The following is a 19,835-nucleotide window of genomic DNA, read 5'->3' as shown; positions in this document are numbered from 1 at the left end:
TAAAGTGGGGTATGGGCTTTTATTTTTTATTATTTTGCATGAATTGGCAGCACATCATCATTTACTGGCCTGTACAGTGGCAGCTGAACTGAAGGCAAGTAGTACATGGCTAGACAATACAACAGAGATCAAAAATCATTTAATTAAAAGGTGTGTTACCTATACAGAGCTATATCTCATCTTCCATGGTCTGGAAATGTAAAAATAGTTGCTATCTTGTTACTTCTGTCACACAGGGATTAATCGCAACGGATCTTAAGATAGTGGTAGGATAAGATTAGAAGATGTTTTCCTTTTTAAGTTAACTTACTGTCCATAGTATCCCAACAGCAAATGCATCGGCATCTTAGCAAGAATGTATGGGAAGAACTTATGACTGTACTAAGTGGTAATCGAAAATCGAAAGGCCAATATTTAATAAAGCAAATTTTTATACTTCGCAGGCTTCTGGTACAATACAGGTTTCGGCCTATTTTTCTTTTGAACCATGATACACAGAACAGCCCTGCCTTTATAAATTAATTAAGAGGGCACCATCAATTAAATTAATGCTGCAATATGAATTTTCCTAATGTTTCTCCTTCCTGTGGTTATTTAGTTATTTAGACTCCAACCATTAATTTTGTTGAAAAAAAAGTAGGAATCTAGTTTGGAAATGCAGTTTGTAAGCTAATGCAGCTTTATCGGTTATTTGCATAATTTGCCTTTGTTGGTGGCCCATTGGATGAATCTCTCAACCTGAATCACTTAAGGAATGTAATTATTATATTTTGTCAATTTATTCTGGATTGGATTCATTGTTGGACAGTATCCATATAACACTGTCAACAACACACAGCTACATAGTTTGTTTAAAGGCCTCTTAAAATAACAACTCATAGAGCATTGCTAAACTGTAATATATAAACCTTTGTTTGTAAGGCTTAAAAATGATGGCTATGTCCTGTTTGTGATATACTGTACAATATACCCTGTTCAAAATCTAGACATAACACAGAAGTAAAACTGACATCATCTTGCACTTTTCTGTAGAAAAGTATGGTTGCCATTTTTCCCTGTTCTGATTGGTTACTCCAGACACAGCTGTATACTGTGCAGCTCTGAAGTTCTGGCTTAACTGGATTCCAGTCCTAAGGCCCCGGCAGTCTCTGTGTCCTTGGGCCTAGACTGTCACCTGGGTTACCACTGCACTGTCTAAGCATACAGGGGTGTCTTAAATTGCTGTTTAACATTACCCATTTTATTATAAATTGTACAAAGGGATAATTCACTGCTATTGTATAAAAACATCTCACACACAAATGCTACTGTGCTTGCGTTATCCATTCAGAGAGAGATGTGTTCCTCTCCATTTTCCGTTGTGCATGTTTTGGATTTTAAACAGCATCGGGCTATTTCATAACAACATTAACATTAGCGAACGCCAAGGCCACGGAGAATTGTGCTGCATAATACAATTGGCAGATGGCAGTAAATGATAATATGTTTTGGCGTTGCGTTTCAGTAGCACTTAGCCGACTTCGTAACGGTCAAAATGACCGGTCTTGAACATCCTCGACCGGAGCTAATCTTCTCGTGATTCGCAGGGTCGTTGAACGGGCCTCAGGCTGAACGGTCATTTCAGTTCTCTCTCCTTCCTCCTGGAGATCCCATGTTCCTCTGCTGAAATTCGCTCCTTTGGTTCTGCAATGTATCTTAGGCTGTTATTTGAGTAGGTTTTCTGTGGGGGTGTGGGTGGGGTTGAGGGGCACTGCAGTGGTCCTGTATGTTACACTATAAGTTGATAGCGGGGCACAAGATGCCTATTAATAACTCCATCGTCGGGGGCTGAATTTCGACACCAGCACGCCGGCTGAGCAGATGTCAGATTTTCATTTAACTGCAGTACCGTCCACTCCCTCCCACCAGCCCGACTTCCTGCCGCGAAAATTTATTGATATGCTATGCTGCTTCATCACTGCGATATGACGTCCACATCATAGTCATCATCAATCCCTGTGGGTACAGCCTGTGTCCCTTCTGTGACCTTGGCGTGTGTGAAAGCCAGGCTGAAGAGTAACTGGCAACCGGTCGCCCTCAAGCAATGTGAGAGGGCCCGTCCATGTCTGTGCGCTTTTGTTTATTTAAACTATGTGATTTTTTTGCCGCGTGTAATTTTTTTGTGCTAATGTCATAACTTGTATCCCCAGAGGCGCGAGCGTGAAGCTGAGCTGAAAGGGGGTCACGTGATCAGACACGGCTACTCAAGGTCACCGGACCGCGCTCGTGAAACCGTGTGCGTATACGCAGAGTAGCATATTAGCGGTTTGATTAAACACAAGCTGCGTAACTGAACGCAGCTCAAGGGGGATCCTTGCATTTAACGCCACGCACCTCCGTCCGGGCAGACTTAAGGGGTGTGGCGTCTGACGAAGATTCTTCACACCCAACTGTCCCAGACAAAGGGGGGCGACTCACGGGGGGGTGAAAGATTTACCGCTCCCCCTGCCCTGCTCCTGGCGGACGGACCTCAGACACGGCACAACGAGGAGTAGGAGGAGGAAGAGGAAGAGCAGGAGAGGGGCTCCCCGCCGTGGCGGTCTGCCTTCTGAGTGGGCCTCAGGGCAGGTCGCACTCGATGTAGGGGATGTCGCCGTAGCGACTGTCTACCTCCGCCCACTGCTGCACCGCCCGCGCCACGATCTCCTCCGACAGCCGCTGGGCGTAGTCCAGCAGCACCGGGTCGATTTTGGGGGAGTCCCGGCCCGGCCCCGTCTCCGAGGCGACCAGGGCTGCCTTCTCGCCCGCCTGTTGGCTCGGCGGCCGGTCGGCCTTCGCGGTGGGCTTGGTGTCCTCGGCCCGCCTGCTGCGCTTGGACTTGATGCATCCCATGCTATAAATAATGCAGCATTGGTCTGAAGGCAGAGGGGACTTTTTTTTTTTAAGAACAGGCTAATGTGTCCCCCCCCTCCCCCCCTCCCCCTCCCCTTCCCCAGATGAGCGAGTGTGTGTGTGTTTTTTTTTTCAGAGGATTCTGGGCGCAGTAGCTAGGAGGCCATCTTCATCCCCTCGGTTCCGGAAAGCTCCAGACTGCCGGCCACACTCCAGATCCCTCTCGCAGGCATCCCTAATCGGCACTGTTTAAGGAGGAAAGAGAGGGAGAGCATTTCAGAGAGCAGTCTTCCTGTTTTCCCACGACAGCCAATGAAAAGACGCCACATCACAGGCAACACTGCTGGCCCTGAGAGTTACACAGTGACTTAGCATCTTCTACCCTTGCTGGTAGATCACACAGTATGGCAGGTGAGTCAGAGGCTGGACTGGGCGGTTTCCAAAAGCAGGGGTCAAATTAAAACACACACACACACACACACACGCATACACTCACATACCCGCACACACAGCATATTTATTTTATTTCAGACGGATTTCAGGAAAAGCTGAAGACCCCTAATTACTCTCAGTTGTTATTTCCAGAGAGAATCTAAATGTTTCTTGCAGGTATACCATCTCCATATTGATTAAACACCCATTAGATTTGCCCTGATACAGGTGCAATGGAGTGAAAGCACTGTAATCCCTTTCCCCTGCTGCTCTGTCTCTGAGCTCGGATAACAGGATCAGCAGTTGGCCTTCCCTCCAAGTGGCATTTCTGCCATGTACACAGCCTGGAAGGTCAACAGAGAACTCTCATTTCCTTCTACAGCCAATCAGCCGGGCGCTAACTGCACAGCCACACCACACTACGGAAGGGCCAGTTACGTTGCTGGACTGATGGAACAGAACCTGCCTAGGACCCTATGGTAAACACCATGCTCTTCTCTCTTCTGGTTAGCTACCCACCTCCGCCCACCCCCCTGTTTGAAAATTAGTATGGAGTTCTGCAATCAATTCTCAACCTGTCACCATCCGCAGTCTTCATGATGGTGAGCACCTCCCCAAAATACTGGCTCCACCCATGAAATGTAATGTAATACTGTTCTACAGCACAGTGACCCTTCGCTGAAGTACCTGTTCCCTGTTAAGCAAGCCAAAACCACTTTCAAAGCCTTGTTTTCCAAAGAAACCTCCCGCCAAGCACTTTTCGTTTTCACTTTAGAATCACCTCAACCAATTCAGACCCATGACCCCAGAAATTCACCCTCCTGTCCTGTAACGCAGGCAGGAAATAGAAAATTGGACAAATCTTTCATTGTGGACAGGTAATAACAAGTCAGAAGTAAGACAGGTGTCAAGATTTCAATCAGGGAATAAATACATAGCAGACTGACTTATTTACAAATGCTTCTTAATCCAAAGCAAGCATAAAAAACGTCCATGGTTTCAGCTGCTCGGAGCCAGTGCAATGTACGGCCTATTACCCGGTAAGCATGAAGTTAGAGAAGCATCAACTTTTAAATGATAAGCTCGAAACATTGAGATTTCTAGTTCTAGCGGTTCGTATTGGCAACGACAGCATATCGACCCTGTTGAGGCGCTATACGTATAGCTACGTGGGATGTGTCCCCGCGCCAGCCGTGCACTTCATGTACAAATCCGCGAGAGCTATTAGTTTCATTCAGTAATTGCAAAGACAGTGAAATTTGATACAGAAAGACACAATAAATCAACAGACTGGCGCAGGCTAGTCAGCTTACATATAAAATGTACATCTCAGCACTGAACTGATTCCGTTTTCATGTTTTGTCAATCGAAATACGTTAATTATTAGTGCGCTAGTGGACGCGAAATGGACAGTGTCCAGAAATTAAGAATTTTACGGAATCATTCCTTTTCCCTGGAATAGCGCTAATGTATAAAACGCGAGCAGCCCCTATGTGAAAACGCAAGGTCAACTGGAAAACCACAACCACAACATAGCAGAAATATACATACAGAGCAATACATTTACTTCATAAGTACCATCCTGCATGCGCTATCGGCGTGGCTGGAAGGTTAAGCCCCCTTTTCGAGCCTATACGGTAAAAACATTAAATTTCTATTTATCGCAGTATTTGCCTGTCTTTAGTAAATGATAAATCTGATCCATACCAAACCCATGGCCACATGTTAACGTTGTCTTAATCTGGCAGTATGGGGTGGTACTTCATAACCTACCTTTGAGTGTACATCTGGAAGTTAACTGCATGATAATTTAAACAGAAGCGACCCCTCGGATCGCAGCAAATAATATTTTACAAATAGTGTCATGTTTCTTCATGAAAACGCGAATCCCGCAATACTCCGTTTGGTTTGTGGCAAACTGCATAAACGAAACAGTCTGTCAGTGGGCTGCAGAACCTTATCTCTTTACAAAAAAAAACTACACATATCTTTTTGAAAACCTACATGCAACTTACGTGTAGGGTGTTAGATCCTCGTCAAAGGCTGCGTTGGAATTTTCAGCACCAAGTTCGGTCAAAACTATTTCTCCGCATTTACTCTGAGCCGCATCGTCCCACGCAGATTTAGCGACTCCTCTTCGTTTGAAATCCAGTGAACATGGTATTTGGTCGAAGCTATCAAATGGCTTACAACTGTGTAGCTGTGTGTCCAGGCTGCCCTGTTGGGGCTTTCTCTCTAGTAAACACTGCTCTTTTCTAAGTAGGGTGATTTGGTCCTGAGACTGAAAAGAATGCTTATATTTATCACGGCAAATTTGTAATCGGTAGCCTATTAAACACACAGAATCAACTATGATTATAAAAGCATAGCTACATATACGTGTACCTTACGTCCTTTTAGTGTGGTTACTGGGGTTAAATTAAACAACAATGCCCTCTTGTGGGAGCAATACGCCGGGATTTTAGTTTCACTGAAGCACTCCTGCAGACGTCCAACCGCTCTCCGCCGAACATAAAGGTCCAAAAAGGACGTGTAAATAAATACACGATCCACCATTTAGCCGTCCAGCAAGTAATATCCCGATGAATTTCCGAAATTTCAAAGTATCTTGCAAAGCTTTTTGTTCATGGGTGAATTTTAAACATGTATTTGGTTCATACATACATTGTAATTATCAACTATGCGTGTCTTCTATGAAATTATTCTTAATTGGTCCATTTTGGCAATTTGGTGCACAATGGAGTGAAGTGGTTCAAAATGCAAAATCTGAATTACCATTTTATTTACTATTTAATCCTCATAAGCAGAAATATGTCATATTATATTTGGACTTTATGCTGACTGATGTGTAAACGCGATATGTAAGCTTGTTCCTGTTTCTGAAATGTATACCATTGTCCAAAATATGCTGTTTTAAAACAAATAAGAGAATACATTTCATATTTATATTTATAGAATATTATCCATAATTAATATCTGATACATTACAAAGATATACTATAAGGTAACCTAAATCGGTATGTGTATGCGCATCTGTGCCGTAGGTGCAAAGGACTGTGAGAGAAGAACAGGTGTGAGATAAGAAAGCAGTGTGCACTTGTGTCACAGGAGAACAGTATCTTCTGTAAACGCACTGTAATACTGTAGCATAGGCCCTCCGTACAGTATGTACTATAATATAGGCCTTCAGTACTGTACTGTACCGTAATATAAGCCTTCAGTGAACTACTGTACTGTAATATATGCCTTAATTCAAGTACTTTACTGTAATATAGCCATTATTACAGTAGTGTACAGTAACATATGCCTTCAGTACAGTACTGTACTATAATATAGGTCTTCATTACTGTAACGTACTCTAATATATGCCTTCAGTACAGTACTTTACTGGAATATAGCCCTTCAGTACTGCACTTAAGTAGCCTCACTTTCTAGGCTCATAACTTTATGCTACTATGAACCTGACCAGGCTGCTCATAATACAGTATTATTGTGCTACGAGCCAGACCAGGTGCTCATAACCCTGCGATAATATGACTCATGTGAGATGTCTACCAAACTTCTTGTGAAGTTCTAATACACCAATGGTCAGTTACCACAGTTAACTGGCTAAAATGACACAGTCAATTTGCTGGATACCATATGTACATGTAACCTACCCTTCTAGAAACTCTAGAGATCAATTGGAACTAGTAGCCATGCAATATTATAATCTTCCACCCTACATTTGTTTATACAAATTTTCATTATATTTACAGGCACAGATGAAAATGCCTCACCAGCTAAGTATTAGTGGTGAAAAGTCATTAGTCATAGCATTTAACTTATGAAGTTGACAATAACTCATGGCATTGTATGCAATGTACTCAGGGGCTGAAACCTATCCCAGCATGCACTAGGTGAGAGGCAGGAATACATCCTAGACAGGTCACCAATCCATTGTACACACACCATTCACTCACACACTCATACCTATGGGCTATTTAGACTCTCCAATTAGCCTAACATGAATATCTTTGGACTGTGGGAGGAAACCAGAGTACCCGGAGGAAACATGGGACATGGGAACAACATGCAAACTCCACGCAATGCCCGGCCGGTGTTTGAATCCGCGCTCCACCGTGCAGGAGCTGGACACAGAAACTCTCAACACAGGAGGAATTCAGTCACTTACCCTCCCGTGGTCACTGCTTATCCCATATGTATACCAGCATAGTTCAGATGCCTACCTAGAGATGGCACTGTGAAGCCTACAGTGACTTTGGCATCCTCCACGTTGGGGGTGATGGGGGTGTGTGCAAATGCAACAGAAATATTAGTCCTTACATATGACTGGGCTGCCAGGAAGAAAGACATCACTGCCGAAGACTTGAGTCCCACATCTAGCCATTAAATTGGAAGTAACACAAATTGTGACGGTAGGTCTTTGTGGTCAGATGCAACTAAAATGTCGCTTCTGGGTCAAAATTCAAGGCTTTGCATCTGGAATTAGCCAACCTCAATGAAGTTTAGCCAGAAATAGACACGCGGTGCTTCACTGTATTGTGGAAAGGTGATAGAGATCGTTCTGAAAAGACATACAGCCATCATTCCTGCCGAAACTTCATTCATGTACTGACTTGGTGATTATTAACAATGTAATAAATACCTTTCATTGGTATACAATGTATACCAATATAGTACAGTTTCTTTATAGAAATTCACACTGTTAGATTTTTTAAAAATATATTATTTTAATCTAAATAGATCTTTACATTATTTAGCAATTTGTAAATATGCTAAATTTACTGAGGTTGGAAAATACTGTAAGGAACAGTATACAGATGGATGTGTGGGATCAGAGCAGCTGTAATTGTGGAGAACCATCTGTAACTGTGCACAAACATAATTCAGGCCACTGAAATATATGTGACAGAAACAGATTATTATAAAACGGCTAGACATTACTCTGACGATGAATTTGGCCCACAAGGAGGTTCGACCTGCTAAGGTAATTTCCACCGAAGCTCTGCATGCCTCATCTGTACAGAACAGAATACATTAGGAATTACCTTACGTAACATTACATTCGTTTAGCAGATTCTGTCATCCAGAGAAATTTACAATTAAAGTAAACAAAAGTGAATCCACCAGATTGGCGCGTTACGGTGCCAAACCTGGCAAACAACATTTCCAAACCAGTCCGTCCAAGTAAAACATCAACAAAGCACTAAATGTAAGTTACCGTATGCCTACCCAGAACAATACAAGCCATACTGCTGAAATGCATATAAAACCATAGGCTTATCTTGTGGCGCGCGCTCCCATCCCAGTGGCCTACAGACCATCAGAGAGAAGTCGACTCCCGTAAGCAACCGGCCCGCGTGCTGCGCAAGTGCGCATTCTGTGCGCAACCGCGTGTCCAATTACACCGTAAATCTCGTGATGGACGATAAGAGGCTTAACGGTGAAAGACAGAAAATGTATTTAAACAAGTTCAAGTAGCCTATGTCCTAAGAGAAAATATAGCGATATTGAATTCCCCGTAATAATTGTGAATTCCATTATTTCGAATAACTCTGCTGTGTATTCGCTAATGTGATAATTATACTAATTATATGCTTCATAACATTTTATGCTGCGAAGTTTCCGGTCCTTGCTCACGGTTTTTTTTGTTAAAAGAAGCTATTTTTAAAACGATCAGTAGATGGCACACGTGATTCTTTCAAGAGTCAAATTTTAGTGTTCTGGTAGGTCTTTGAAACCTACCTATAGCACGTAGGTGAGTAATCATTTGCGTTAATGAAAGTCTATAGTTCTACTGGTCTTAATCAGACACTGCCTTTTTATTTTCAATTTATTTACCCACCTGACTTGTATAGTACCATCCGTTGCATAGTATATGTAATATTAGTAGGTCCATATTTTATAGCGATATTGTAATTTCCCTGCGTGGAGAACCTTTTATATTTACGCAGAGGGCTGCTGCATTCTAAGAAAATGTGTTTGGGTTTTTTTTTTTTTTTTTTTTAACCTTCAACAGCCAAACAGAACGCAAAAAAACGTGACTATATCATGCTACATAACTGAATCCGAGTTGCGTGGAAAGCGGACGGTATAAATCAACGGATTTTTCAATGGCAGCTGGCATGTGGCAGGCAACGAATTTGGCTCCATTTACTATACAAAAAAACTCCTGAATTCCAGAGCAGGTATTCGATAAGTTAATGAAATGTCTTCTTTTTGATTTATAATGCGCAGTTGTCTCGTAAACTAATGTTTAGACATGCCTTACCACTTTAAGATTTGGCAGAGAAATTGAGATCATGTATGACCAGTGGATTCATTGTTGCCGGCCCAACCAATCATAGAATTTTGACGACACTATAGAGAAGCCAAAGTAGCGGTATAAAAAGCTCCGTTGAATTACAGCATGACACCCACCAGTCTAGAGCACTGCTTGAGGTGCAGAAACTGCAGTGTGTATCACTGGACGAAACACCCACACCACGTTTAAAGAAAGACATCAGAGCTGGAAACATGCACCTCATACAAGTTCTTCTCTACTTGGGGTTGATTGTTGCGCTTGGTCCGGTGGGTCTGGGAGATGTCGCAGCACCTTCAGTAACGGCTGAAGACAGCGAGCAGTGCTCGACGTGTGAGTTCCGGCAACACAGCAAACTTATGAGACTTCACGCCATCAAGTCCCAAATTCTCAGCAAGCTTCGTCTCAAGCAGGCCCCCAATATCAGCAGAGACGTGGTCAAGCAACTGCTTCCCAAAGCTCCCCCGCTACAGCAGCTGCTCGACCAGTACGACGCCCATATGGAAGAGAACGGAGATGGGATGGAAGAGGATGACGACCACGCCACCACGGAAACCATCATGACCGTGGGCACGGAAAGTGAGTTTTCGTTTATTTCATGATCATACTGACAACCTGTAGGCTAAAATTTGAAGTGTTTCTTCGTGTGCAACTTTTGTTTTCTGTGCAGCTACTTGAAGTACAAGACTAACCAAACTATCCGGGGGTTTGTTAAAAAAAAAAAAAAAAATGTTTTTAGCATAGGCTACAACGTTACCGTGTCGCCCTTCCGCACACAGAATGTGTTTATTTAGTTTTCTTTTCAAGTTATAAGACAAATAGCGTCTGTTCAGAATAACATTCCTTTGAAGTTTGTGTTCATGAATTACGTTCTCCCAATTGCGATTAAATAGCCCGTTTATTGAGACGACTATCCTACACGATTTTGTATATTATTATTATTATAGCCTATAAATATTAGTATTCGTCATCCCTTCCATGTTAAAATGCGAAGGAATATAAGACAGTACAAAACAGCGCGTGGTAACTAACATGACCTAGCGAGAAATTTGTCTCATGTCTCAGTGTCTTAGCATGAATGGCATCGGACTTTCAATTCTAGCATAATTCTGCTGAACACAGTCGTTCATTTCAAAAAAGCTTTGATAAGCGAGAAAGGTTCCAGTTATTAAGCTGCATAGCCTATTGCTCACTTAGCCCTGTTACATGAAGAAAGCGACGTTTAAAACACAGTCTGTAATATCAGCACAGACGTGGTAAACGTGGTAAACGCACTACATGCGCTGGGCTACTTCTCATTTAGGCGATAAAAAAGCACCGGTTGTTCATTCCCCCAACCGCAGCCTAGCATAAACTTCATTTATTCATCTATTCATTCAGAACTCCTTAGTTTGGTCATCATTATTTCGGAATTTTGTGATTTAAAGATTCCTCCATAATGCTTTTTTTCTCTCCCTAACAGATGACCCAGACTACCAAGTAGACGGGAAGCCGATTTGCTGTTTCTTCTCCTTCAGTCCGAAGATTCAATCTAATCCCATCGTAAAAGCGCAGCTTTGGGTTCACCTTCGAGCGGCCGACGAAGCAACTACAGTATTCCTGCAGATCTCCCGCCTGAAACGCGCAAATGAAGCATATAGTCACACGCGAATCCGCTCCCTCAAGATTGAAGTAAATGCCGGGACCAGCTCGTGGCAAAGCGTAGACGTGAAACAGGTACTCCAGGTCTGGCTGAAACAGCCGGAGAGCGACTTGGGAATCGAAATTAATGCATTGGACTCCAAGGGAAACGACCTGGCCGTCACCTCCGCGGAGACTGGAGAAGAAGGACTAGTGAGTCACAACGTTATGTTGCATGTCTTGAAATGATATAGTGTCTTTTCATTATTATACCTTGGAAGTGAGCTAACTTGCGTGTGCTATCATACGCAAAAACGAACTGCTCGCAATTAGTCGATATGAAAAGCGCATTTGGTTCGAGGGCCCTATAGGTACATTCGGCATCAATTAATAGATCCCAAAGCCGCTGGTCTTAGTTTGGTTCTTCTGTAGAGGGAACGGAGCACACCCACACGTTTTCGTATAAAAGTAACACACATTTTAAAAGAAAATAAAGCTTACAGTTTTCCTTTTCTTTTAGCGACAAGCCCAAAATTTCATGTGCTTGCATCACAAAATTTAAATACTTCGCCTGGACTCCCATCGCCACTCCATTGCTTCACGTGATAACACACAAACGCGCTTTTTGATGCTGTGAGCTCTGGAGGACAGTGCAGTTAATGTCTTATAAATTCGTAAGGGTGCCCTGTGGTGATGGTCAGAGTAAAACATTCAACGAGAAAATAACAGAGACAAGTGAATCACAGACACAAGCAAGTAATGGACAAAAACAAATCACAGACATGCTCCGTCACCTGAGCAGAGCTACATGTGAAAATAATACAGCATCAGAAACTGCACTTTTATTGCATACAGATCATTATGCTGCCTATTCGTCACATTATCCACATTCTGGATATTTTCGCCTGTACTGTATATTAACCTTAGCTTTTTTTTCTCTGTTCCCATGCAGCAACCCTTCATGGAGGTGAAGATTTCGGACAGCACCAAGCGCCTAAGGAGGGACTCGGGCCTGGACTGCAACGAGCACTCCCCCGAGTCCCGTTGCTGCCGTTACCCCCTGACCGTGGACTTCGAGGACTTTGGCTGGGACTGGATTATCGCTCCCAAACGCTACAAGGCCAACTACTGCTCTGGGGAGTGCGAGTACATGCACCTGCAGAAGTACCCCCACACCCACCTGGTGAACAAGGCCAACCCGCGGGGCACCGCCGGGCCCTGCTGCACCCCCACCAAAATGTCCCCCATCAACATGCTGTATTTCAACAGCAAGGAGCAGATCATCTACGGGAAAATCCCCTCCATGGTGGTGGATCGCTGCGGCTGCTCGTGAACTGGCGGGAGTGCCGAGGGAGGCGGGGCCGGGGCGAGGCAGGGGGGCGGGGCTTGCTCTCGTCTCCTCCGCCTGGACTTCTGAGTTTCTGAAAGACATCGGTGACCGGTGCTTTCCATTCTCTGAAATACTGTGCAATAGAACCAGAATAGCAGCGCGGTGCCATCAACCACCAAGCTGAGTTTCACATACTCGTCCCCCCCCCATACCCCCACCCACTTTTTTTTTTTTTTTTTTTAAGACCCACATCTCCTCTCCAGAAGTCAGATATCAAACTGATGTCCTGCAGGTGTGGGGAAGAGTTGGATCGGTTGGACTTGAAGGACAGACGTAGCTAGCGGAAACATTAATGGCATCTCGTGACAAAAAATCTGTTCTCTTATATTTTTTATCACACTCACATGCTTTTATCCAAACAGCTTGGACAGCCTACATTAAACTGTCAGCGCAAATAATATAAACAGTATTGCCTGACGAGCCTTGAGGACTTTTAAGAAAGGCTTATGAAACTAGGTGAGAAGTTTAGAATGGGGCTTTGCATTCCATTAACAAGTATACATGCAAGGCTTCATAATTTAACTGTAAACTACGGCTATACTATTACATCATCACACAAACTTCCCTACACACTTGAAATGTTATTGGAAATCACCGTTACTGGACAGATGGACTTGAATTAGTGGCACGAAGAATGCAGTCTGCACATTGAGTTGCGTGAAAGACAGAGACTTGGAACTCATGAATGTTAAAACCATGGTCAAACTCTGTCAATGGAAACAGTTTGCACTAAAGCAGACCAATAGAAAGGATTGGTTGCTATAAAAGTTGTAAAAAAAAAAAAAAGAATGATTTTGATATGTTTGCTAATTTGTTTTGGGTACATGCCATGATTTTCTTTGTTAAACGCTTTTAACAATTGTATAAGACCACAGACTCGCAAAAACATGTATAAAAGCAAATATATGATCTGTTACACAAATAAAGGTGCTTGCTGTTATATATCCTTATTGTTTAACAAACACCGTCATATATCAAACTTAAACTGCATATCAACAAACATAAGAATATTATTATACTCGTATAGTGATTATGTGCACACTTATTGACAGGCTTTAGCTAAATTAGCACTATCAGTATGTCACAAGAGTATTCATCAAAATAAAATTAATATATTGTCTTTTTATTTTTCTATTGAGCTCTGTCAGACCATGAATATTTGTCACATTTTGAAATTTTGAAGGAACATTAGCAGTTTCAAGTCAACAATTCATAATTTTAACAAAATGGTAAACAATAGTTTTCATCTAATATTTTACTCTTTCTAGTGTTAGTTAAAATAAATGCTGAATTGTTGGACGACTGAGATTGAAATGTATTCATGTTTTGAAAGTTCAAATATCTACTAAAATAGTTCAATTTTCTTGATTTTTAATCGGCCATTTAAATAAAAAACTTTATTTACAAATTAAGATTTTATTTGGGACATTCTGTGTGAACATCCATAAAATGAGAGAATGCAGACTGAGTGAATCTGACTGTATCTTACACAGATACTATACATAATATTTCAATTTCACCAAGCAGAGCAGTCATTGTAAATCTACTTTTCCAATCTAATACTTAGGGATTTTTAAAATCACATGAAATAGTGCTTTGAATCCCATAATTGAAGACTCCACATAGATTTTTCTTTCACTCTGTGAATCCTGAGCTCTCAGGGGAAGCTGCATTAAAAGTATTTATGAAGGAGGGAAAAAACATGAGGCAGATTGAATAATATTAATGTCTACTTTCTGCCAATAGGGGGCGATGTGAGCGCTGTGGGAGCGCCACGATCTTTCCTGCTGTGAATTGGACCTCGGCCATGTCAGCCAGGTGGAACTCCAGCATAACATGTGATGAAATTTGGGGGATAACATGAATTTTGCTATATCATGCTGTATCTGTTCCTTGAAAGTAAGGCACTCAAAGCTGTCTACTGATCCCCATTACATTACATGGCACCCACCCAAACCAATACTGTGGGGAGAAATGGATTCTTTTTCAAGCAAGTAAATTATACCATAAATATACCATGCGAGTTAAAACATACATAGGCAAGACCTTTCAAAACACAATATATCTGCACATAGAAATATGCTTGGAAACTTGATCGTTTGCCAGGAATGTCCATATGGAAGCACAGACCCGTACTGTTTTGTGCTCAGACATGTACTCACGCTTCAGAGCTGGATTAAGGGTGTTTATGGTGTTTCTTTTACAATCTGATTGCATGTAATGCTTCTTGCTGTAGGTTGTAAAATAAAATGAAGCGCTAAAGATTTTAGGAAATTCTTGTGGGAACCCCTCTGATGTTTGAGATTGACCCTGCTGATGGTTATCCACTTTGCCTGGAGAGAGAAGACCGCGATGCAGGGCAGTGGGCAGCCTGTATAGTTTTGGGGGTTGGTGCGGAACTTGGTGAAGACCCAACATCCATACGTCAGGTGCGTCTCCACAACCCATCTCAGTGCAGAGAAAGGGAATGGGATCTGGAACGGGATAGAGAACGGAAACGAGAATGGGATCCGGAATGGGATTTGGAATGGGAATGGGATCCAGAACAAGAATGGGATCGGGAATGGGAATAGGATTGGGAATGTTGAATAGGATCAGGAACAAGACTGGGATTGGAACGGGAAAGGCATTGGGAACTGGATTGGGATCTGGAAAGGGAATAGGATATGAGAGCGGGAATAGGAATGGGACTGGGAATAGGATAGGGAACAGGAAAGGGAATGGGAACAGGATGGGCAACAGGAAAGGGATCAGGAAAGGGAATAGGATCGGGAATGGGAATGCTGGTCCCGGAGCAGCAGGCGGAGGAGGAGAGAAGCCCAGCGGAGAAGCACATCTGGATTTGGCGACTGGCAGGCCCAGGTGTCACGAGTGTGCGAGCGCTCCAGCTGCACACACATCTGGGGGATCCCTTCTTAGTTTCTGATGAGTCACAGACACGCTCATTCATAAGAATACGCCGCACTCAGAAAGATGCTGAGAAAGAGCCGTGGCTGTGTGCTACAGGAGCTCCTCCAGCTTGAGCAGGCTGTGTGACTAAGGGGATAATCAGTGGCATGCACCATGCACAGAGCTGGAGGCTTAACGATGCGAGCAGAACGGAAGAAAGGAGCGGCCGTTCCTCCGTCCCGGGCCAGGCTACTGCACAGAGGCCTGAGGTGCTGAGCGCAGGCAGCTCCAAGCAGTCATCACCTCAGAGAAAACAGCAGAGCTAACGGTTTGAGACAGGGACGCTGGACAAATCTACAGCAAATGTCTGACATGCTGCTTTACTACCTGATCCATTCACTTCTTTGACAAGCCTGATGAGTAGCTCCATTTATAAGAAGAATATATTGTACATTCTCACAACGCAAAAGCATCAAATAAAGAAGTAATGAGAAAAGGCCATTCAATCCATTGAGGATACTAGATGAGTATCCAACATGATATCAAGGACTAGGCTTGAACATACAAAGGGTCAGTGCCTTTACATAATCCACTGTGCAGTTCCATGTAACAACATCTCTCCATGTAAGGCACTACCTACTGATATTTTTGTGCAATTTACCTTTTGCTAATTTCCACCTATGCCCCCCTTGTACTGACAGAACTGGAAGCTCTTTTGGAGTTTATTTAATTCCTTTTAAATGACTCTTAAATACCTTAAAATAATCTACACCTGGTTTCATTTTACTAAACTTGAAGAGATAAAGCGTCTTAAATCTTTCCCCACTATTTTACATTTCACACCAGGAACCGGTTTAGTTGCCCTCCTTTGTACTTTGTACCAGAGCTCCTATATCTTTTCTTTTGTGTGGCACCCAAAACTGCCGACCTGCATAGCCTATACTTCCGGTAAACATATTGAAATAAATCAAACCAAAAAATTAAGCTGATCTACAAAATATAAAAACTATTATAACAGATTAAAAAAAATTCATCACAGATAAAAGTTTATGTACATGATGTGACAAAACAATGGCTATATTTTAGCTCTACATGGCTTTTCTGACACAGCAGAGACTACAGTGTAATCCCCAATATCTACAGCGAGACAGGATTCATAAAAAATTCCATCCATATTACTACTGTCTCAGTATGTGTATCATAAATTATTCGCCATTCAACAGTAAACTATCCGGAGTAAAGTATTTTGTACTCTAGACTGAAATCAAAACTCCATTGAAAATTTTTAACATTGACTGACAATTATAGTCTTAAATGATAGTGACAGTACAGGTACTTCCGCCTGCTCGACTTTCACTATACCTGGCAATTTTTTCACTCAGTCTTATCATCAAAAAATTCTGACTCCTTAATACACAATATGTATGTATCAGGGTTATTCTTTTTCAGTGTTTATCCTCCCCTGTAATAAATAAATAGATTAATAGAAAATAAATAAATAAATACACAAATAAATAAAAATACACCTGCTCCTGAAGCGTAGCTTGGCTGCCTTCAGAGAAGCTGTGAATCACATTCCCTGGACACAAGTTTTTTTAACAAGGAAACTTCATGACATTATATACTTAAACCATGTTGCAAAAGCGGTCCAAGCTAATAAATGATACACTTTCAGACTGCTGCTGTTGACATGGGCTGAAGATGGATGCTTCTCCGCGGACAGCTCTGGCTTCCTCATGTCATCAGGGGTGCCAGAATTTGTCAGAGTCGATATATTTTAATTTTACTGCCGGAAAAAAAAAAATCGGAAATTAAGGAATTCAAGCGATTTCTTTGTGAAACATAAGCCTATTCAGAATATGAAAATTGAAATGAAATACACATACACAACAAGAAAAGTATACATTCACTGGACACTTCATAGGTACATCTGCTTGTTAATGCAAATAGCCTGCACCTCCAAACAGCGAATCATGTGGCTGCAACTCAATTTATAAAGAGATAAAGGTTTAATTTTGCATTTGTCCAAATATTAGAATGGGCACGATAGACAAAGAACATCCAGGGAGCAGTCTGCGGCCAAAAGCACTTTGCCAATGAGAGGCCAGAGGGAAGTGGGCAAACTTGTTCAAGCTAACCGAAAGGCCACAAATGCTCAGATAACTGCTGTTTACAACAGTGGCGTGCAGAAGGGCATGTCTGAACGCACAACCAGTCAAACCTTGAAGCGGATGGGCTGCAGAGGCAGGTGACCCTCCCCCCTGGGTTACACTCCTATCAGCAAAGAGCAGGAAGAGGAGGCCACAGTGGGCATGTGATCACCAAAACTGGACATTTGAAGATTGATTTCTACTGTGATATGCAGATGGTAGGGTCAGAGTTTTCTGTAAATGGCATGAATCCATTGATCCAACCAAGTGGTCAGCTTCAGATGCAACTGCTCCCATTGAGCCTGACAGGAAGCTGGCAAGGATACTGACAGGAAGCTGCCACTGAGACTGACAGGAAACTGGCAATGATATTGACAGGAAGCCCCCATTGACATTGACAGGAAGTGACCATTGAGACTAACAGGAAGTTAATGTTGAGACTGACAGGAAGCTGACATTGAGACTGACTGGAAATCCCGCCAAGCTCTTTTGGGCTTCTTTTAATCCAGAAAAGCAAACTGGTAAGTGACTGAAATATATAGCATTTACATCATGAATGATACTTTGAATTTTAGTAATTGATATTGAACTGTTTGCAACCTGGATAGACTTCCATATGCTAAATCATAAGAATGTTTCATTTTCTTGCAATGTTATGAATGACTGTATAATGCATATATTTATGTCTCTTTATTCAAGTTAATAAAAAGAATATTAGACAGTAGGTTCAGATAGTAGAAAGAAAATAAGGATATACTGATTCTTTATTTTAACAAATAAAAGTTTTTATAAAAGACGAGATAGAGATCTCAAATTGGGGTGATGGTTTTAGAGGGAAACAAATTTAATTCAGGTATAATTGTCTCTCATCCCAAATAATAAGAATGCACAGTACAGCATTTTAATGTAAAGCTTTTATGCTGCATGAGCAAACTTGCGGATTTGGCAGACTGTGTCACACACCTCTTTGCCTCATTAAGTCCAGAACCACTGGAATATTAAATCCTCTACTTCTGTTTCTTCAATTTACAACATTTTCATTGGCGTGAGGAAGGTACCTCTGCAAAACATAAGCAAATATTTCCTGGGTCTGAATCAGTATAGGATGATTTGGAAAATTGAGACGTCCTGCAGGCTTCCAACTGTCCAAAATAGATTTTAAATAGATGTGTTCTCCTGGTGAGAAGGTTCAACTGGCGAGTGTGGATCCTGTATGAGCATAGCATTCCACAGGAATTATTGACAAATGACTCATTAGATTGCACGAGAAAAAGTGTTATTGTCCCAACACAGTCGATATACCCAATTGTAATGCCAATCCTAATCAATATGTGTAAAAATAATAATTCAATCCCGGATTTGTATTCAAATCCATTCCGGAATCGAAGAATCCATTCTCAGTGCAGTCAATGCAGTGGTCGTGTGCTTAGAACACTGGCACAGGAAGTGTACCTGGAAAACCTGTGTTTATATTCAAGTTGATGCTTATTTTAAAACTTAAATTGAAAGCAAGCTAATTCAATCCATTCTAATGTTACTATTTTTTCTGCATAGAATTCCAATAAGCTCTCATTTACATTTAAACTATTTTATAAAATGTATTAGTTTTGTTGGGAATAGTTGGTAAAATATAAAATAACTAGTTTCCACATATGGATAAACATTCCACATGTATTAATGAATGATAGTGATTTAGTTGGCAGTCATTCTTCACAGCTTATAAAATACTGCGAAATGTAAAATCTGAGAAATAATTTGCTCCATTAAAAATTAGGTCAAGCTGATTAAAATCTCTGTTTTACTCAAAGTTAATATTTGCCATTTTGGACAATTATCAGTCAAGGCTTTCTGTTACAGAACCAGAATTGGTCTTTATCTACAGTATCACACTATTCCTATTCCAAGTGCAATAGTTAAGGGCAGGCGGTGACTGTAGAAAGTCCTTGCTGAAATTAGATACACTATTTTAAAAAATATAACAAATATATATACTCCTGGGCAACAAAAAAAAATGGGCCAAGCCCAAAATGGCAAAAATTAATCTTTTAATGGTTGTGGTGTGGGGATGGCTGGTTTAAGCAGCCACACTTGCCCTGGGTCAAGCTAATTAGACCAGGCCAATTAGATAATTGGTTAAGAATTAGATAATTGGCCAGGCTAATTGGACCCGAGAACAGGA

The 19,835-nt window shown here is 41.8% G+C and overlaps 2 protein-coding genes across 4 annotated transcripts; one reads left to right on the top strand and one right to left on the bottom strand.

Annotated features, from left to right (window-relative positions):
* On the bottom strand, positions 1–5,731 carry LOC118214631 (small membrane A-kinase anchor protein-like). Of its 2 annotated transcripts, none has more exons than XM_035394748.1 (2): positions 5,319–5,731; positions 1–3,116 (listed from the first exon to the last, which is right to left on the bottom strand). In XM_035394748.1, the coding sequence occupies exon 2, from the start codon at positions 2,869–2,871 to the stop codon at positions 2,599–2,601; it is 273 nt and encodes a 90-aa protein (XP_035250639.1). In that variant the 5' UTR covers positions 2,872–3,116; positions 5,319–5,731; the 3' UTR covers positions 1–2,598. The 2 variants fall into 2 exon arrangements, with proteins under 2 accessions (XP_035250639.1, XP_035250640.1); XM_035394749.1 differs by lacking the exon at positions 5,319–5,731 and adding an exon at positions 5,077–5,238.
* Positions 3,728–13,553, top strand: LOC118214630 (growth/differentiation factor 8-like). 2 transcript variants are annotated; one of them, XM_035394746.1, is made up of 4 exons: positions 3,728–3,782; positions 10,021–10,186; positions 11,070–11,440; positions 12,180–13,553. In XM_035394746.1, the coding sequence occupies exons 1-4, from the start codon at positions 3,780–3,782 to the stop codon at positions 12,558–12,560; spliced, it is 921 nt and encodes a 306-aa protein (XP_035250637.1). In that variant the 5' UTR covers positions 3,728–3,779; the 3' UTR covers positions 12,561–13,553. The 2 variants fall into 2 exon arrangements, with proteins under 2 accessions (XP_035250637.1, XP_035250636.1); XM_035394745.1 differs by lacking the exon at positions 3,728–3,782 and having other exon boundaries at positions 9,326–10,186.
* Positions 13,554–19,835: the final 6,282 nt, after the last annotated feature.

The sequence above is a fragment of the Anguilla anguilla genome, chromosome 15, assembly GCF_013347855.1.
Source record: "Anguilla anguilla isolate fAngAng1 chromosome 15, fAngAng1.pri, whole genome shotgun sequence".
Lineage (NCBI taxonomy): Eukaryota > Metazoa > Chordata > Actinopteri > Anguilliformes > Anguillidae > Anguilla > Anguilla anguilla.
The sequence above is the reverse complement of the archived record's forward strand: the minus strand, read 5'-3'. Positions and strand labels throughout refer to the sequence as shown.